Genomic DNA, 20652 nt, shown 5'->3' with positions numbered 1-20652 from the left:
TCTAGGGTGGCGTTTAGGGGAAGGTGATCCCAGGAAGTCTGTACCAAGTGAGACCCACAAGTTATAACTAAATTGATTCATGTGTGATCCCTGTAAGTCCTCGGTCCTCCTGCTTAGTGGTTTCCCAGTGCAGAGTTGGCAGAGTGAGGTTCTCTCCTGACTCTGAGTGCCTCTCCATAGTGGGGGTGGGATTTCTGGAAGCTGTTGGGAGAACAGTTGATGCTGGTTCCCTTTGCTGTTCTGTGTCTCCTTCCCTCCCTGTCTTACAGCGCCCCAGGTTCTAACCTGCTCTGAGTGGTGAATTCAAGCAAGCGTAACATCTCCATCTTTTTCCCTTGGGGTTCCTCTTATAGCGATGTACAATGCCTGTCGTGATGTGGAGGCGCCTTCCAGTAATGAGAAGGCCTTAGGACTCCTCTGTGGCAGGGAAGCCCGTGCCTGCAATGCCACCAACTGGATTGAGTACATGTTCAATAAGGACAACGGACAAGCGCCATTTACCATCACCCCCATATTTTCAGGTACAAATGGCAGCTCTCAAAAACTCAAGAATCATAATCAGCTATAGAAACAAATTCAGAGAGAGAAGTAGGACATTTGTCCTACCTGGTTTAACCTGGGAGGGCTGGGTGAGAAGGGAATTGCTCTTAGGAATTGATAATGTTAAAACCCTGAACTGTGTGCGTGCATGTGTGTGTTCTAAAAGCTGAGACGTGGTAGACCAGATGTTCAGAGTGGAAGCCAGACACATTGAGGACCCACCTTATGTGAGCGGCAGAAGATCAGGGTACATGCTGTTCAGGGTTGTTGGCATCACAACAGATTGGGAAACCTTGTTGAGAAACCAGGTGCACTCAGGAGATGCAGGGGAAGAGTCAGAAGCTCAGTTATACCCAGCTGCGTATGTTCCAGGCCAGCTTGGCCTGTGTAAGACATTGTCAGTACCCACCCCACCCCGAACCCTAAGAGACAGCAACAAAGACTAATGCTTACACAGCAGCCCTCCGGCCTTGTGGTTCAGCTGCACCACACTGTACCCTGTGTGCTCTCCATGGGGTTTAAATGTAAGCAGATACAAAACTTGGAACATATTCTCATGAGGTCCTAATTCAGCATGATTTCTTCTTGTAGATTTTGCAGTCCTCGGGATGGAGCCCATGAGAAATGCTACCAAAGGCTGCAACGAGTCTGTAGATGAGGTCACAGGGCCATGTAGCTGCCAGGACTGCTCCGTTGTCTGTGGCCCCAAACCCCAGCCCCCACCGCCTCCTGTGCCCTGGAGGATCTTGGGCTTGGACGCCATGTATGTCATCATGTGGGTTACCTACATGGCGTTTCTGCTTGTGTTTTTTGGAGGACTGTTGGCAGTGTGGTGCCACAGGTAAGCTGGTTGGTAGGTTGTTTCCTTCCAGACAAGAGCATATTGCCCCCATGCCACCCTGAGCTCACAGACAGGAAGTAAATATCTATATGGGCATCATCCCCGGGATAGCTTGTGCCCTCCAGCTAGTAAATCAGGTTTTGTTTATAGATTTAACCATTTGAAGTGAATTATACTGATTTAAAGCCCTGTGTAGTAAACCAGCTAGTCAGTGTAAACCACTTCTGATCAAAATCTAGTTACGTGCAGCATTACGCTCCTATATTTGTGTCTTGTTTTAAGGCGATATGTGTTTGTTCACGTGTGTACATGCATGTGCAAATGTGTACACAAAGGCCAGTTTTGATCAGTTGCCCTCCATTTTGGCTGCTAAACTAACAGTTTCTCCTCAAGCCTGACCCTGCTGTCCACTGGGGGGCCATTCAAATCTGTGCTGCTTGCCCCAGGGTGATCTGGGGCTGGCTCTCCCTCTCCCTCTCCTTCCCTCCCTCCCCATTTACTCATAGGACCCTCCCTCTTACTCAGTAGTGGACCTTTTACGATCATTCGTTCAGTGGACTATATCCAAGAGTGTGATATTGGAGTTCCTTCCCTCGGCTCCCCGTTCTCTGGATGTGCTCCCTCCCAGGCTCAGTGGTTACTACCCTGCCGTAAGCCTGGTGTCACTCTGCTCAAGCAGTTTCCGGTCCCTTTCGTTAAGACAGTGGCTTCAAGGGCCATGGTCTGGGCACTGGGGTGCTCCTTGCGACTAGAAACACATTTTCAAAGGATCTAAAAGTGACTCGTGTGGATCCCAATATGGAGTGACCTATCAGTGCTTTGTCATTTTAATACCTTCCTAGGTCTCTCCTTGGCGGCCAGGCAGGGACTACAGGGGGCAGGGCGAGGAAGCTCGCTGCACTTTGTGACACGCCTGTGCTTTGTTTCAGACGGCGGTACTTTGTGTCTGAGTACACCCCCATTGACAGCAACATCGCCTTTTCTGTGAACAGCAGTGACAAAGGTAGGTGTGTTTGCAGAGGTCAGGGGACGGGATCCTGCTGGTCTGAGTGTGAGAGCACTGTTGCCGAGGACACGGCCATAGTGAAGGCCGACAGGCAGCCTTGCCTTCTGGGAGTGACTAGGCATCTGTGTGGTACCTCAGAAGGAAGTAATTAATAGCAGTGATTATTATGGGCTGAGGGAGGAGGAGCCACAGGAGCCCTGAGAGCTGTATTGAGTGAAGTGGAGTCACCAGAGGGCCAAGGACAGTGAGGTGAGCAGAGGCTTTGGGGCCTTCAAGCATGGCTGGCGTAGGACTGGATTCCCAGCACCCGGTGTAGCACTTAATTCTTTCCCCCTCTGTGGCTTTGGGAATAGCTAGTAACCGCCTCTCCTTTCCTCTCCCCCAGGGGAGGCCTCATGCTGTGACCCACTTGGTGCTGCATTTGATGACTGTCTGAGGCGAATGTTCACAAAGTGGGGGGCTTTCTGTGTCCGAAATCCCACCTGCGTCATTTTCTTCTCCTTGGTCTTCATTGCTGCGTGTGCTTCTGGCCTGGTGTTTGTCCGGGTCACAACCAATCCTGTGGAGCTCTGGTCAGCCCCTCACAGCCAGGCCCGCTTGGAAAAGGAGTACTTTGACAAGCACTTTGGGCCTTTCTTTCGCACGGAGCAGCTTATTATCCAGGCCCCCAACACCAGCGTCCACATCTACGAGCCATACCCTTCAGGAGCCGATGTGCCCTTTGGGCCTCCCCTGAACAAAGAGATTCTGCACCAGGTAAGCTGTCATTTCCAGTCATTGTTCCAAGGAAGCTAGACTATTTCTCTATTTCTGTTGTGATAACCAGCCTGACCCAAAGCCACATAAGGGAAGAACACCTTATATGGCTTAAAGTTTCAGAACATACAGTTTTTCACTAAGGAAAGTCAAGCAGGAATATAAGGCAGCCTGCTTGCTCTTCCACACAGCATTACTCCCATCACATCATAGCCAAATAAGTACAGCAGGAACCATGGAGGGTGGTACTTGCTAGGAAGTTTATGACTACCTGCCTAGGGAATGGTGCTGCCCACAGGGGCCTGAGCCATTTTATGTCAATTACGATTAAAGACTGCCCCCAGCCCATATACCCACAGGCCAGTCTGACCAAGGCTATTTTTTAATTAAAGTTTTCTTCCCAGATAATCTCTATCAGAAAATATGAATGTGCGCGCACACATACACATATAAATGGTCACGGGCCAGAGCAAGGCAGGGAGTGGTATATTTTGGCAAGGGACAATGTCAAGAATACCAGAAATTTACTCCAAAACTGGAGCCTGGTTGGTGGACACTGGAACAGGGTGAAGGATGATTTTATGCCTCTTATTAAGATCTGTTATGGTAACGGTGTCTCCTTCCTAGAGACTGCGAACCCGAGTTCTTCATGACAATTTTCTGTTAGGAGGGGCTTTTGGCTTTCTCTGTATGGTTGAATAATCTTCCCCAGTCCTAGGAAGTATATCCTTGGAAAGTCTTTATCGGACGAGTTCTTAGGGCAGTGCTGGTTAGTGAGGAGCTGAGGAAACCTGACACCTTTCTGGGGTTTGCTTACTTTCCAAATCTTTTAGGTTCTGGACTTACAGATCGCCATTGAAAGTATTACCGCGTCTTATAACAATGAAACTGTGACACTTGAGGACATCTGTGTGGCCCCTCTCTCTCCGTACAACAAGAACTGCACCATTCTGAGTGTGCTGAATTATTTCCAGAACAGCCATGCGGTGCTGGACCACCGTCTAGGCGATGACTTCTTTGTCTATGCCGATTACCACACGCACTTTCTGTACTGTGTACGGTAAGTGGTGCAGCCATCCGTGTGCCCCTCAGAATTTGAGAACTTCAGTTGCTTACTCTCCTCATGCAACTGGAGACCCAGTGCATGGGGCCACATGTGCATGGTGCTAACGTGCTAACGAAGGGAGAACAGCAGTAAATAAATAAATCGTTTATGCTGCTTCACAGTCAGAGCACATTGTGAAAACATCATTGTTAATTTGGTGCAAATGTCATGATCTGTATTTACCCAATGATCGCATTAAGCAATATTACCCCGTGTGACTGCGAGAACGCCACGGCTGAGCAGGAAGGGCTTGGTTTGTGCTGCTTTAGCAGGATGGCTACACAGGGGCGGGAAGGAGGAAGCCTGTGGCTGGGAGAGGACGTGTCCAGGCAGCAGGAGTGGTAAATGCAGGGGCCCTGGGGGAGGAGCTTTCCCCGTGTGGTCGTATGTACCAGGTACCTCTCGGCCTTAACAGGTCCTAAGAGTCTGGAGCCCACTGTGGTGGGTTTTGTTCTTCAAGTAGAACCTTCTGTCCTTGTGTCTAATTAATTAGTTATTGCATGTGGCTCCCTTTTGGGATGTTCTTAGTCACATCATTAAAGATGAAAGCGAACATACACGCCATTGAGGTGGTATTCTTAGGTGCTTTCACACAAGAATGAACTCTTGGGAGGTGGGTATACTACGTACTTTCACATCAAAAATGAAATCTTGGGTGGGCATTGGCCACCCCAGAACACAGATTCGGTCAGTGTTTTGATATTACAATAATCAATAGTCAGAGCATTTATTCTCATAAATATATAGTATAAAAGGACAGAGGTTTGTTTGGGGCAATTAGAAATTCTGACTTAATCCCAAGCCATGGTTCCTTTAACAAGTTTTATGAAACTTCTCAAGCATTAGTTTTGAAAATCAAGCCATTCTAACACAACATAGTCCAAATATATACTGTTATAATTTGGTACCCACTGGGGAATGACCTGGACAGAAATACTGAAAGGTTTCGTTTTCCACAGAAACCTGTATGCACGGTAAAACACCGCAGCCTGTAGCATGCAGCAGTCTTGGATCTGTTGGTCTGTTTGCTGTGCAAAGTACACATGTCCAGAACCCAGGCTGCCCTCAAGTCACACAGACGTCAGGGAACACTACCACAAATGTAGGATTCTTTGTGTTTGGTTTTTTAATAACTTTGGTTGTTGAAAATTTTCAAACTTTATTGTTGACAGTGGGGGTTTTCTGTGACCCCCACATTTGACTCACAGCCCACAGTTTAAGGATCTGTCATGTACAGCTTCCTTCACCTAGAGAGCCAGGCAGGCCTCATGGTGGCTGTCTGCCCCTGCAGCCTTTATCCCTGTCTGTGTACAGCGAGCACCATGGACTGCTGGCCTCTCTGGGGTGATAGCTCTGCCTGCCTGGTGCCCAGTGACTTGGGTGCGTGACATCTGTGTTATTCACTAAGGAACCATAGTGTGCTCAGAATGCAGGCACGCCATCCAAAGTGTGCAGGTTGGTATGACGACGTGGAGGTTCTAATGATGAGTTTTTCTGAACTTTCGGCAGGGCTCCCGCCTCCTTGAATGATACGAGTTTGCTCCATGGTCCTTGCTTGGGTACATATGGAGGACCGGTGTTCCCGTGGCTGGTGCTGGGTGGTTATGATGGTAAGAAGTCCCCCGTCCACAGTGCTGCCCTGGTTCCGTCCTTACCCAGCAAGGGTGCTCACTAAGTTAGGAAAGTGGGTAGTCTTATTTCTCCATCCATTGAGTCCTCACAATAATGTCTCCTTTAGCTTTGGGTCTGAATTTTATCCTGGATTTAAAAGCAGTGAGTCAGGTGAGGGAGGACATACTTAATAATTCAGCATCAGGAGGTGTAGGCAGGAGAGGGTCATGAGTCTGCTACTTGATAGGCTGCATCATGAGGCCGGAGCGCGTCTCAGCACAGTGAAGCCCTGGCTGGTTAGTCAGGGCAGTGAACACTCTCTGCTTATCCCTTGCTGCCTCCTGCATCACATCCTTGAGCACAGACCCTGTGAGGTAAAGGTTGTGACACCTTTAACATCTGTGATGGCTGCCAGCCAAACGGGTTTTTCTCCCGCTCTTAAAGAGGCCAAGTAGCTTTTGTTCTCATTCCCTGGCAGGGGAGAGGCTGTGATCTTGTCATAAGGAGCTCATGCCTTGGGAGGCAGAGGCAGGCGGACCTCTCAGCTCTAGGCCAGCCTGGTCCACAGAGCGGGGTTTAGGTTAGCCAGAGCTACAGAGAGACTGTGTGTAGGGAGCCCTTTCTTAGGAGGGGAAAGAATGGTGTCAGTACCGAGCCATCCCACAGGGAAAATGGCTCTGGGTTTTTATTTCTTCCACCAGAATAAACTCTCGGGGTTCAGAGATGTGTGTGTGAAAAGCAAAACTGTTAAAGAATTGGAAGAAAACAGAGGATTTTTTAAAGTGATTTTTTTAATGGAGTATGTATTTATAGGCAACAAAGATAATGTAAAAGCTACAAGAGGAAGGACTGAATTTGTCTAAGAATTTTAAAGTCATGTGTGAGAGAGATTATATAGTTTGTTTGAAGGCAAGAGGAAAATTCATTTTTAGTAATCTGCTGGCTATAGGGAGCTATTTTTTTTCTCAATAAAGTTTGTTTGCTTGCCTTTCAGAAAATTAATTAAAAGTAAACAGCAAGAAACTGCATGTGCAAATACACACACACACACACACACACACACACCTATTACTACTCATAACAGACAACATTCTGCTGTTAATAAAAAGAGCTATATGGTGAGGAAGGGGAAGTTTAAAGATCACGTGTCAGGGTGGGGGCAGGGTGCCAGAGGAGAACCTGGGGTGGCCTGCTCCATCATTGCCACCTATTCCTTTGAGACAGGGTCTCTCACTGACCCTGGAGCTAAGCTCGGGGCAAGCATGCCCCAGCGACCCTCCCCCCACCCCCCATGCTTGGGTAAAAGGCAGGATGAGTGACGTCTTCCCACCTTCTTAGAGGGCTCTGGGGTCCAAACTCAGGTCTCTGTTTGCACAGGAAGTGTGTCTCACCTGCTAAGCCATTCCTGCAGCCACACTGACCTTTAATTATATAAGGAAATACTCATGTTCACTCTTTTTTGTGAAGCGTGTCTCACTTCTGTCTTTGTACTAACACACAGGATAGACCAGATATTGAGAAAACCCTGTTTGGGGAAAAGATGGCAAGTCTGGCTAGTTATTAGACGGGAAGCCCCAAGGAGGGGTGGCAGCTTCTGTCTTTGGCTTCCTAGTGTATCTACAGCTCATGAAATAAAACCTGGCCCCAGGACTCAGTTATTATTTTGTTAAATACGGGATCAAAACTTTGGAGGGAATTTTGACAGAACTTATTAAAAATTAGATGTGTCCATAGTTTTGACTCAAAGAGAACAGGTAAAAATTGATTTTACAGATATGAACTCTATTTTAAAATTTTGTAGATCCTTTGTAGTAATTTTGTTTGTAATTTTTAAAACTCGCAAAGATACCCAGCGGCAGGGACCTTGTTGAATTATGCTGGAATATTTGTATGTGCTGCAGAGAAGAACCAGCATGCATTCTGTGTCTACAGAAATGGAGCAATCTCTGTTTTGACTTTTGTTTTGTGTTTGGAGACAGGACCTTGATCTGTAGCCCAGGGTGGCCTAGAACTTGGCCACGAGGCCCTGGCTAGCTACAACTTTACCTTCCTGAGTGTCCAAAGTTCTGAGATGTGTGCCACAGTAGGTTCCAGGGTACACAATTTTATACCGTTGAGCAGCTGTTCCTCTTTGTAAAGTGGGCAAAGGGAGACTATACACGTGTTTGCCTGGTGTGCTGCAAACACACCCCAGCTGCTGACAGCTGAAAGAACTAGGAATAGAATGACACTTTAGAAACGGAAATTGTGGAATTCTGCAGTGCTCACCAGCCAGGCATGGTGCACACGCCTTCGGTCCCAGTACTGGGAGGCAAGGCAGCCAGGACATCCAAGGCAGCCAGGGCTATAGAGAGACCCTGTCTCTGTGATACAAGAGGGACTAGAAGAGGATGGGTCAGCATGGGGGTGGGGTGGGAAGATCAGTAGGGATACATGTTATCAAATGCATTGTGTACATGGATGACAATATATGTTAACCCATCATGTGTAATTGATAAGTTGGCAGGTTCTTCCCGAATAATGGAAGTCAGAATTCTTTGCATTTACTAGCTGAAATAGCACAGGCTAGCTCTGTGCCAGCCTCTCACTGAGTCAGGAAACCAGAGTCAGCAATGGAGTGTGGCTGGTGACTCAGACTTATCTGACTCTGCATTCTAATACTGGCTTTTTAATGTCATATTTTTACTTTCTAGATCAGAACTACAATAATGCCACCGCACTTGTGATTACCTTCCCTGTCAATAATTACTATAATGACACTGAGAAGCTCCAGAAGGCCTGGGCCTGGGAGAAAGAGTGAGTCTCATGGGGCTGGACCTGGGCAGCATGCGTGCTTGGACCTCACTCTGTATTGCAGCAGATCTAGGTTGCAGGATCATTTTCTCTTGGTAGTAACTATGCTAAGAAGCCCTTGACCAGATTGCCTAGAAGCAGACGGTCTAAACAGGTACCTGTACCTGGGAATACAGAAGTATTCGTTCAGTCCACTCGTTTTGAGTATCCCACTTAAGACGTCAGTCAATAGAACGTTTTGATTCTGTTAGGATAAATGCTGTTCCCTTTAGCGACCCTGCGGGGGTCGCTTTTAGTAATCCTGTTCCCTTTAGCCCCTTCTTAGCCTCTCACCCACAGCATTAGGCAACCACAAATCTTTATGTCCTCAGATTTTTGTATGCTGTGAATGTTATATGAATATGGTTGTGTATGTGGACTTTTCCAGGTTGTGGCGTGTTGGTGCTGTGTTTCTCATTTTGACCAAATACCCCATTGTATATAACTCTACCTCATTTTATCTGTGCATTTGCCATCCACATACAGTTGGGTTGCATCTGTCTTTTATAAAGAATGGCTCTGTGCATATTTGTATACACGTTTTTACCAGACATGTTTTCATTTCCTTTGGAGACATATATATCTGTAGGAGTAAGGTCACTGGATCCTAGAATAATGCTGCTTTAAGCATTCGAAGACCTGATAGACGATTTCCTACCACCTGGTGAGGCCAGCCTGTGCTCGACCGCCCCGCTGTTCTGATGGGTGGCACCGAATTATCTTTTTTGATTTCTTTTTTGTGTTTTTGACAGTCCTGTGTGGTAGAGGGTGGTCTTGAACTTGCGATGTTGCGTAGGGCTTGAACTTCTGAGCCTCTAGGATTCCAGGTGTGCACCACCATGCCCGGTTTCCTGTAGTGCTGGGGATAGAATCTAGGGCTCTGTGCATGCTCAGTGAGCGTGCCACCATCAGAATCACATCCTCAGCCCTGTGGTTTGCATTTTCTTGATGATTAAGATTTTTAAGCATCTTTTTGTGAACTTACTCTCCATATCTTTTGCTCATTTTAATTGGAGAATTTGTGCTTCTTCTGTTTAGAGTTATATAAATTTGTTACATATTCTAAGTAGAAGTCCCTTATCAGATGTGACTGCTGTCTATTTCTGTGGTCCTTTCCCGTGGAGGTTTTGGAGCACAGATGTTTGCCATTTTGAAGTTCAGTTTTTCATCCTTCTGTTCCTGTGCTTTTGGTGGGTCTGTGGCCTGACACAGTGACAGGAGGTTTATCTTGTGTTTTATTTTGAGAATTGTATAATTTAAAGTCCTCTATTTTGGCCTTTGACCATTTAAACCTTTCAAATCTGGCCCCTAGCATGCTCGGCAAATGCTCTGCCATGGAGTTATCTGCTCCACCCTTCGTTTTTTGAGACCAGGTCTTGCTCTAACAGCTCTGAGCCAACCCTAACTGCCCTGGCGTCCATTTCTTCTGCAGTGTGAGGTCAGGGTCCAGCCTCATCCTTTGCACACAGCTCTCTGTTAACCATTCGCTGAAAAGATTGTCCCTGTACTTTTGAGTGGTCATAGTGTACTTACAGGAAGTCTGTCCCTCAGGCACATGCGTCTGTAGTTCTTCTGAGCATTTCTGTCTGTCTGCCCTGTGTCTGTGCCGGTGTCACACTTTCTGGATTACTGTGATGAGTTTGGAACTAGAAAGTAAAATTGTACTTTGTTGTCTCAGGACTGTTACGGCTGCTTGGGGCAGTAATTGTATGTGAGTTTGGGAAGCGGCTGATCGTTTCTAGAAAGAACCAGACTGGGTCTGGGAGACTGTGTACAACTTCTACGTCCACTTTTAAAATTTTGTTCCATGTACATCCATTCACATGTGTGCCATTTAAGCTGAACATGGCAGTGCTTGCCAGTGATCCCAGCACTCGGAGGCTGAGGCAGAAGGATCACTTTAGCTCAGAAGGCACATGGTGAGACATGGAGGAAAAAAAAATAGAAAAACAAAAAATAGACCATGAACCAATTTAAACACATTGTAAACTGTAGACAGCTTCAGGACTGGGGTTACAGCTTGTAGGTTGAGAGCTTGCCCTAGAGTGCCCAGGGTCCTGGGTCTGGTCCCCAGCAACACCACGAAGGGTGCAGTCGCCTGACTGGAGTTCCTACGGTCTGAGAGTCTTGCCTGGGCTCCTGGGCTGAGGTCCAGCAGGTTGGTGTTTGTGCCCGAAGTGTTGAGACACTCCTCTAGTCTGTTGTTTAATTTAAATTTAATTTAAAATGTAACAATTTGCTTACTCCTTAGATTTATTCATTTTGTGAAAAACTACAAGAACCCAAATCTGAGCATCTCTTTCACCGCTGAACGAAGCATTGAAGATGAGCTCAATCGGGAAAGTAGCAGTGATGTGTTCACCGTCATCATCAGCTACGCTGTGATGTTCCTGTACATTTCTCTTGCCCTGGGACACATCCAGAGCTGTAGCAGGCTTCTGGTGAGTGTGAGGTGCACGCAGGAAGGGTGTTAGACATGATCCTCATGTTTTCTGTCTCTGCTTTCTTCCCTTCCTAAGGTTTACTTCACATAATTTGTATCAGCCCCTTTTTTCTGTTTGGCCCATACCAGTACCTGTAAGTGCATGACCTTGGTTGCTAGGGAGCAACTACACATTTTTCTGTTCTCTCACACTGTGTGTTGTACATTTAATACTTTTTAGAGTGAGCCCTGTAACAGGGAGGACAGAAAGCTCTCTCTGACTGATGATTTTTGTCCAACATCAGGTGGATTCTAAGATCTCGCTGGGCATTGCGGGGATCCTGATTGTGCTGAGCTCAGTGGCCTGCTCCCTGGGTATCTTCAGCTACATCGGGATGCCACTGACCCTCATAGTCATTGAGGTCATCCCATTCTTGGTGCTGGCTGTCGGGGTGGACAACATCTTCATTCTAGTGCAGACCTACCAGGTAACTGCCCATCTTCTCAGTGTCGAAGCACTCCGGCTTGTCAATGGCTGCTCAGCACTGCCTATGAGAACACAGCTCCATGCCCTTTCTTTCCTTCATGGCTGTGTGGTCTCCTTGGTTCATTCTGCATACTTGGAACCAAGAACCTCAGCCCTCTCTTACTTGCTGAAGTAGATACAAAATGAGAATTTGGTATTAGATACTATAGTCACTTATATGCAGGAACTAACATACTTAGGGGATTATTTCAGGTATTAATGTTACTAAAATGGTGTCTAGCACACAGCAGACACGTAACAGATTTGTGTGCTCTGACACACTGCCCAAGGCACAGTGTCAACCCAGTCTGCTGAAGTCCTTGTCCGAGTGGAGACTCGGTGATATACAAGTATCGTGTATTGGTCCATCTTCCTGCAACCCAGGTATAACAGGCAGCTGTCTGATAACATGACTCAGTTTTGCCGAGTTTTTCATTTACCCCAATAGTGATCCAACTCAACTCATGGGATTAATCAGCTGCTGCAGCTAAGAAGACAGGAACCAGACAGCTCTGTTACTGAGAAATTTTAATAGTGCATTTTTTTTCTTCTTTAAGAGAGATGAGCGTCTTCAGGAGGAGACGCTGGATCAGCAGCTGGGCAGGATCCTTGGGGAAGTGGCTCCGACCATGTTCCTTTCATCCTTTTCTGAGACCTCGGCATTTTTCTTCGGTAAATTTGCAGTAGATTGTACCAGGCCTGTGGCTTGCTGAGTATCTGATTATGCTGAACTGCAGTGTCTCCGGAGTCAGCTTTGAGTCTTCTCTGTCCCAGAGCAGTACTGATGCTGGCCACAGAGTCCTTGGCTCTCCCTCCGCAGTATCGCACCGGGTGGCCTGCAGGATGCTCTGCCTTTGTTTTCACAGGCTTCCTCCCCTGAGCACACACTCCCGGGGGAAACATGCTCATTAGCTTCAGTACAACAAACCATAATGAGCTAGAAAAAGTCCTCGGACTTCTTTTGTGCAGAGTCACCACTGAGTCAGGATGCTTCCTGCTCAGTCTATCTCCCAAAGTGCAGAAAGAGATCCTGTGGAGACTAAAAGAGGCCAGAAATCTGTGGGGAGAAGACGTTGTCCGAGGTCACAGCTGCAGTGCCTGCCATGACCACCATCTGGCACCATGTCACTTCCTGTTTCTATAGAGCTGACATGAAACCTGTGGTCTGTTGCACCTTTGACAGGTGCAAAGGGACAAACCTTTTTACTCTTCAGCACAAGTGTGCCTCAGGGTCAGGGTGACTTGACCACCCTTGGGGGCAGGATGTTGCCACATCCTAAGGACTACACATGCCACATCTAAAGAGAGGCAGCTGTCCTCATTTGTCTCTAGGATCACGTGGCTGGCCCAGCATCAAAAACGTTTTCCTCCAAAATAATTTGGTGAATCTAGATTTTTGTTTAAGCTTTATTTCACTATTAAATACTGACAGCTTATTAAAAATATTTTTGATCCGAAAATCGATCAGTATAATGTGGGTCCAGAGGAAAGCAGATGTGCATGGGAACATACCTGAGACGGGGGTCCTGGCTGACAGTGCTCTTCTCCCCCTGTAGGGGCGCTGTCCTCCATGCCAGCTGTCCACACCTTCTCTCTGTTTGCGGGGATGGCTGTCTTCATTGACTTCCTCCTGCAGATCACCTGCTTTGTGAGCCTCTTGGGGTTAGATATTAAGAGGCAGGAGGTAAGACAAGGGTCTGTTTGAGTCTGGAGTCTAGGTGCAGTGGAAGCGTTTGCCATACTTCCCTTCATCTCTATGCTCAGAAAAACCGTCTGGACATCCTGTGCTGTGTTGGAGGTGCCGATGACAGACAAGGCCCCCACGCCTCCGAAAGCTACCTGTTCCGCTTCTTCAAAAACTTCTTTGCCCCGCTCCTGATGAAGGACTGGCTGCGGCCAATTGTGGTAGGAACTTTTCTGTGGTTTCTGTCTTCTCTCTACACAGATGTATCACATTCTTTCTGAGAGGCCTGGGAGGTCAATTCCAACCACTGTTAATACAGTGTACAAACCACAAGGGCTAATGCACACAGTAGCAGGGTCCTTTTCTAGTGCAGTTTTTAAAAACATCTTTTTAATTTGTGTATTTACTTTTGTGTGCACTGATGTCTTTCCTGCATGCGTGTGTGGTGAGCAGTCAGTCCTTCAGCTGCTGAGCCGTCTCTCCTGCACCTCCTGCAGTTGTCAATCAGGCAGCATTGGCAAGAGTATTGACAACATTGGATTTGAGTTGGAGTTTAGCTTTTGTTTTTGTGCCCAAACCCTAAGTTTTTATTTTGAAATAGTTGTAGTTTTGCAGAATGTTGCAAAGAAAGTGGAGAACCCTGTTTCTCTCACCTGGTATCTTCTAGTGTATACTGTGTCTCACACACAGTTGTAATAATACACAGAATTATAGTTTAATATTAGAGTCAGACTTGTGTGTGTGTGTTTGCATGTAAGTGTGCAAGAGCCTGTAGTTGTTATGTGAGCTGCTACAAAGTCTGGCTTTGGACTGGGAATGTAGGTTAGGAGTAGAGTCCTTGCCTAGCCTTACACAAGGCATGGGGTTCAACCTCTCCTACCACCCCAAAATAAATCAATAGAGACATATCTTTGGTGTGTAAGATTTTATTTCTTCTTCAGCTTGTGATTACATTAGCAATCATCTCGTGATTTGCTGTTTTCCAGATATCTGTGTTTGTGGGCGTTCTGTCGTTCAGTATTGCGGTAGTGAACAAAGTAGAAATTGGATTGGATCAGTCTCTCTCGATGCCAAATGTAAGCAACTTTCTTTTCTTTAACTTTTAAGCTGCTGTTGGATAGTTTTCAGAGCATGTGTGTAGGTGCTATGCTTGCTTCTGAGTGCAAGCCATGCAAGAGGCAGCAGTTATCTGCCACAGGGCTCTGCTGAAGGGGCTGCTGGCCTGTGAACTCCGGACATCACTGTGAGATCCCTGGCCCCAGGAGGAGGACCACTGGCCCCGGGAGGAGGACCATGCATCATCTAGGTTGCTCGGGCCCAGCTCCGTCTGTTCTTAGCAGCCTCCCATCAAGCTGTACTTCTCTTTGGTCTTCTTTCAGGATTCGTATGTGATTGACTATTTCAAGTCACTCGGTCAGTTCCTGCACTCAGGCCCACCCGTGTACTTTGTCCTGGAGGAAGGCTATAACTACAGCTCCCGCAGAGGGCAGAACATGGTGTGCGGTGGCATGGGCTGTGACAATGACTCCCTGATACAGCAGATATTCAATGCAGCTGAGCTGGACACCTAGTCAGTATCAGGACTGTCTGGTCCTTTGTACCTTTTTCTCTTTAATATTTGGTTTGAGATATGAGTGGGCCCTCTCTCAGCCTCCTGAGTGTTAGGATTACAGACCAGTTCGTCACCTGCCTGGGTTTGGTCCTTTGTAATCTTGAACCTCATGGCCAGGGTCAACTCAGGCCTGAAATTTCTCACTAAAAACAGATTTTCTTTTGGAAAGCTTTTTGTCATTTCAAAAAGTCCATTAGACCAAGTTTCATGTGAGCAAAGTGGACTCATTGGCCATGGGTTGTCGGGAAGGTTTGGTCAGTTGTGTGGCAATGTCAAATGTGGGGGAGGAGCTGGGGTCCAGAGTCCCGATAAGCCCACCACTGTCTCTCCTCTGTCCAGCACCCACATAGGCTTTGCCCCTTCGTCCTGGATTGATGATTACTTTGACTGGGTGTCACCGAAGTCCTCCTGCTGTAGACTCTACAATGTCACTCATCAGTTCTGCAACGCCTCTGGTACTTCCATCTCCTTTTCTAGACTTTTCTTTCTTTTTTTAATTTCAAAAAAATGGTAGCATCGCTTGGCTGTTTCATGTCCCCTTCATATGTGTGTGTTTGTCGGAATTGGGGCTGTCTCCTTCCTTCTGCCCTTGTCCTGAGCTCAGTCACACGTGTGACTCTCAGAGCTGCATCAAGCAAGGACACATCAGGGCTTGGTCCCCAGACTTCTCATTTGTGAGAGCACACTTACTGCCTTCCTAAGAGTGCCTGCCTACTGGTGTGCTCTCTCCAGCTGCTTTGCGAGTGCTGAGGATGTTCATGAACATGAATGAGTCCTGAGCTCTTAGATGCTCTCAAAACAGGGCACCTGCATCAAGGAGGGGTTGTCACTTACTGAGCCTTGAAACCAAATGGAGCTGAGGCTTTTGGGGGGTGAAAAATGCAAGAAAACCTTGTGTTTGGTCTTTAAACACTTAGTCCATAAGTGTTAAGTCTTAAGTGTTTGTTGTTGCTACTGGTTTGTTTTCTTGACACCCATTTTTCTAAAGATTGGCACTCTTCTTTTGCCAGTGATTGACCCAACCTGTGTCCGATGCAGACCTCTGACTCCAGAGGGCAAACAGAGGCCTCAGGGAAAAGAATTCATGAAATTCCTGCCCATGTTCCTTTCTGATAACCCCAACCCCAAGTGTGGCAAAGGGTGAGTGCCAGAGAGCTCTAAGCATTCACTCCAGTTTTCACAAGTCGGGATGGAGAAGGCTTGTGGGAAAGGGGGTCCTAGTCCTGCAATGACAGAGATGCCATTTAAAGAAAATTCCTCGGGCTTCCGAAGGTTTCATTCTCACTGTGTAATCCTTGTCTATGCCTGGTTCCTGTCCTCACCCTGGCCTATGGATGGAGGCAGATTCCCACACATGTCATGAAGGAGTAGAGGCACAGGTGGACAAAGGAGAGAGAGAAAGAGGCCCAGACAGTCCCACTGTACCAACACAGTGGGCATAGAGACAGCGTTTTTGCTTTGGTAAGGTTAGCACAGTGTAAGGTTTAGGTTCCAATGCCTGCCACTCCAACCTTGTGAGGGGCTGAGCTGTCTAAATCCCTGTCCAGCCAGAACACCCATTGCCCACATGAGCAGGAGCAGAATATCTGGCCCAGAAATAGTAAAGATTGATTCAGAAGCTTCTATAGGTAATGTTCAATACCACATGTGTATGATGTAACTGACGTGGATATACTTGGATTTTGTAAGAATCCACATTTGAGCCAGATGGAGGTGCCAAATGCCTTTAGTTCCAGCACTTGGGAGGTGGAGGCAGGCAGATCTCTGAGTTCGAGGCCAGCCTGGTCTACAGAGTGAGTTCCAGAACAGCCAGGGCTCCACAGAGAGACCGTGTCTGGAAGAACAGAGCCTCCATTAGAGCAGTCTTCCCTTGTGAGAACTATGGCTGTTCTGAGACTTCTGCTAGTTCTATAAAGACTGCCTCTAAGAAGAGATAGATGTTAGAACTCTCTTGGCTTGTTAATAGTGAGGTTATTCTGGAATTTTCCTCCTGAAAGCATGGGAGTTCTTTGGAATTCAGTTATTAGGAAGCAGTAGCCAAAAGGAGTATGCACTGTACAGTGTCTGGCCAAACCCCTCACTGTCCCTACTGGTTAGCACTCCCAGGCTAGAGTATTCACCGAGGTTGAGTGTGGTTCTTGCCCTTTCTCACCTCCTGTTGTACAGTAGTAACACCTCAGCTCTGCATCATGTTTGCTTTGAATGGAAGCAGATAAAGAACAATAGCCGCTGGGCACCAGGCAAACCACAGCAGTGAGATAAGGCAAAGCCTTCCATAGGCCCTTCATCCTTGTGGCCTCTGAGCCACGCGACTCCGCTCAAAGTACTCATATTCTGCCCACAGCCTTTCTGACGCCCACTCCCTCTTCCTCAGGGGACATGCTGCTTACAGCTCAGCTGTTAACATCGTGGGAGATGACATGTACGTTGGGGCCACTCACTTCATGACCTACCACACCGTACTTAAGACCTCTGCTGACTATATTGATGCCATGAAGAAAGCTCGGCTTATAGCCAATAACATCACGGAAACCATGCGTTCTAAGGGGAGTGACTACCGTGTGTTCCCATACAGGTAAAGCAGGGAGGGCTGCAGGGGGACAGGGTAGGGCTGCAGGTCCTTAGCTCTCATCCTGACATCTGCTTTATCTTTAACCAAGAGTGGTAGATGAGAGGCATTTGAGGGAAGTGGGGCAAATAGCCTCTTTAGCCACAGGACTGGTGTGGTGTCCCAGCCCAAAGAGACACAGGAGCGTAGAGCTTGCACACGGAACTCCAAAGAGACACAGGAGCGGAGAGCTTGCACAAGGAACTCCAAAGAGACACAGGAGCGTAGAGCTTGCACATGGAACTCGTTGGCGGGATCCCTACCTGCTCGTTACTTGGGAAATTGCTCTGATATAGGCGTGTGCTGGGGTTAGTGTTCTGTTGCTGCTTTCTCTGTGGAAAATCAGGAAGGCAAAGCAAGCAAATGGTTGCTTTTCTCAGACCGTTCGGTGTGGTTAAAGAACGCCAGCCCTTTCGTGCAAACTTCTCAGGCAGAAGTGGGTTAACACTGGAGAAACAGCCCAGGGTAACCCAGGGCAGTTCCCAGAGCAGACCTGAGTGGTTTCTTTCTTTTGAAAGTATTTATAAGGTAGCAAAAATTGAGCTTACAAGTAAAAGGTCTACTTAGCCTCACACTGGGTTATTATTAAGCTTCCTTTGGATGTCGAGCTTTGCTCTAGGTGCACGGTGCCAATCTCGGGTGGTTTCCTGGGGTGTCAGGGTTGGATAAAGAGGCCCTGGGAGGACAAGCTCTAACCAAATCCTCTTCTCTTCAGTGTGTTCTACGTCTTCTACGAACAGTACCTGACCATTATTGATGACACCATCTTTAACCTAAGTGTGTCTCTGGGCTCCATATTTCTGGTGACGTTGGTGGTTCTGGGCTGTGAGCTGTGGTCTGCAGTCATCATGTGTGTCACCATAGCCATGATCCTGGTCAACATGTTCGGTGTTATGTGGCTGTGGGGCATCAGCCTGAATGCTGTTTCCTTGGTCAACTTGGTGATGGTTAGTCCTGGTCTACTCTCAACTCACTTTGTCCCTAGCTCCTCTGAGTCTTGCATGAATTATTCCTTGGATTTCACTTAAGTTCTGAAGCCAGCCAGAACTAATGAAATTGTCTGAAAACAAAAGACCATGTAGCCTAGTGACATCCAGACCCTGAGTTTTACTTACTCTATAAGGCTTCCTGTAGAGTTGCCCAGCTCTCGAGTGCTTAGGAAGCATTGAAGATGTAGCCAGGCATGGTGATCTCTGGAGTTTGAGATCAGTCTGGTCTACAGTGAGTCCAGTACAGCTGGGGCCATGCAGAGAAACAAGGGGGCAGCTTGAAACAGTATTAATGGAAGGTAAGCACTAAGAACACCTTCAGCGTGATGGATTGCCGTGTGCTGGCTCAGTGGGGAAGGGTAGATAATCTTGGACGTTTCCAGAAATTCCCCTAATCAAAACCAAGGCACTGTAGAAAAGTAGAGGCCTTGGTGGAGCCCCTCTAGTTTAGGGGAATTTTCAGCTGGAAAAGATGTGTTCTCATGGGGACACTTTATTCCAGAGCTGCGGCATTTCTGTGGAGTTCTGCAGCCACATAACAAGAGCATTCACAATGAGCACCAAAGGAAGCCGCGTGAGCCGGGCGGAGGAGGCGCTGGCCCACATGGGCAGTTCTGTGAGTGTCATTGGCCCCAGGGTGGGTGGGGCTTGCAGCAGGAATGCTTCTCCAGTGACTGGCTGCTTCTCAGCAGAAACACAAATTCAGACGATAAGACAATTTGGATCTATTCTGCATATGGCAGCTCCCAGCAATGACAGATTCTCACGGTTCACTAAACAGCCAGGTCTACAGACATGTGAAACTCCTCAGATACGTCTTTGTCTGTGCTCTCTCTAAGCAGATTTAGGAACCTAGACTTAGAGAGCTAAAAGCAATTCTGAGGTGACACAAGGGGTCTTGTGAGTTCAGATCCCCTGGAGGTCCCTGACCCAGCCCTTTATCCTGCTGTTCCCCATCAATCACTTTGCCACTGTAGAAAGCATCAGTAGGGTGAAAATGCAAGCATTTGCTTTATAACAACTTCAGAGACTCAATAAGGTTTCCAGGCCAGCACAATAACCAGCAGGTCCGAGGTGAGCTTGCTCGGCAAGCCTGGCTTTGATCCCCAAACCCACATGAGAGATGGAAGATGTGCAGAGCTGTCCTCTGACCTTATATGCATGCTACAGACCCCCCCCCCACACACACACAATAATCTAAGAATCTGCCTTGTTCAGACTGCTCCATTTTAACCAAAAAGGCCCAAACTGTTCTCTGAAGAAATGTATTCCTCCTGGGCACTCACATACGGTGGGTGCTGCTGTAACATCAGTGCTTTGAACAGGACGGATCCCTGCAGCTCACAGGCCATAGCATAAAGTGGGGAGGCTTGAGGAAGACACCCAAAGTTGACCTCTGACCTTCACTCAGTTTGCACCCAGACATCCTTGGATGCATGACTCTGTTCATCCAGGCTGTCCGAGTAGAGTAGCTGGACACTAAGGCTTGTGTGACTGGATGCTTACTGACAGCTCACTTCTCCCTCTCCAGGTATTCAGTGGAATCACACTGACGAAATTTGGAGGGATCGTGGTACTGGCCTTTGCCAAATCTCAAATTTTTGAGATATTTTACTTCAGGATGTACTTAGCCATGGTCTTACTTGGAGCCACTCATGGACTAATATTTCTTCCTGTCTTACTCAGTTACATAGGTAAGAGCACTTCTCACAGGCATGAGAGGAAGGACCGGGCGTTAACTGGGCATGGTGTCACAGGAGTGGAAGCAGGAAGAATCCAAAGTTTGAGGCCAGCCTAGGCTGGAAGACCTGGCTCAAAGAGAAAAATTTAGATTTGGACATTCCTAAAGTATTTGAGTTTGTACTGACAGTGACCTGTTCAGAACGAAAAAGTGAAAGCTCCCCAGGACTTTAGTGTTAGCTAGCCAGGTCATTTCCTTAGATGTGCTGGAGGCCTACCTAGGCTCGCTGCTGCTTCCGTGAGATGAAAGCTGCCGCAGCCCCTGCAGAATCCTTGCTTGTGTGGCTGAGGTGACTTCACCTCATACAGTGACGCCCAGTTGAAAAGGTAACAGGATGAGTTTGCCTTACAGCTTTGTTACTAAGTCACTGGAGGCTGGA

General features: G+C 47.4%; 1 protein-coding gene across 1 annotated transcript in view; it reads left to right on the top strand.

Moving 5' to 3' along the window:
• Positions 1-20652, top strand: part of NPC1 (NPC intracellular cholesterol transporter 1) — a 40410-nt gene that overhangs the window by 18339 nt on the left and 1419 nt on the right. Inside the window, exons 5-24 of the mRNA XM_080920067.1 lie at positions 354-521; positions 1132-1381; positions 2311-2384; positions 2773-3143; positions 3977-4203; positions 5758-5858; positions 8553-8655; positions 10943-11132; positions 11419-11601; positions 12197-12311; positions 13196-13323; positions 13404-13544; positions 14310-14399; positions 14703-14893; positions 15275-15390; positions 15946-16075; positions 17310-17510; positions 18259-18490; positions 19035-19148; positions 20064-20226. Of these exons, the coding sequence (XP_080776193.1) occupies positions 354-521; positions 1132-1381; positions 2311-2384; positions 2773-3143; positions 3977-4203; positions 5758-5858; positions 8553-8655; positions 10943-11132; positions 11419-11601; positions 12197-12311; positions 13196-13323; positions 13404-13544; positions 14310-14399; positions 14703-14893; positions 15275-15390; positions 15946-16075; positions 17310-17510; positions 18259-18490; positions 19035-19148; positions 20064-20226 (3288 nt within the window). The remainder of the gene's footprint in view (positions 1-353; positions 522-1131; positions 1382-2310; positions 2385-2772; positions 3144-3976; positions 4204-5757; positions 5859-8552; positions 8656-10942; positions 11133-11418; positions 11602-12196; positions 12312-13195; positions 13324-13403; positions 13545-14309; positions 14400-14702; positions 14894-15274; positions 15391-15945; positions 16076-17309; positions 17511-18258; positions 18491-19034; positions 19149-20063; positions 20227-20652) is intronic.

Source organism: Micromys minutus, assembly GCF_963924665.1.
Source record: "Micromys minutus genome assembly, chromosome: 8".
Taxonomy (NCBI): Eukaryota; Metazoa; Chordata; class Mammalia; order Rodentia; family Muridae; genus Micromys; species Micromys minutus.
The sequence above is the reverse complement of the archived record's forward strand: the minus strand, read 5'-3'. Positions and strand labels throughout refer to the sequence as shown.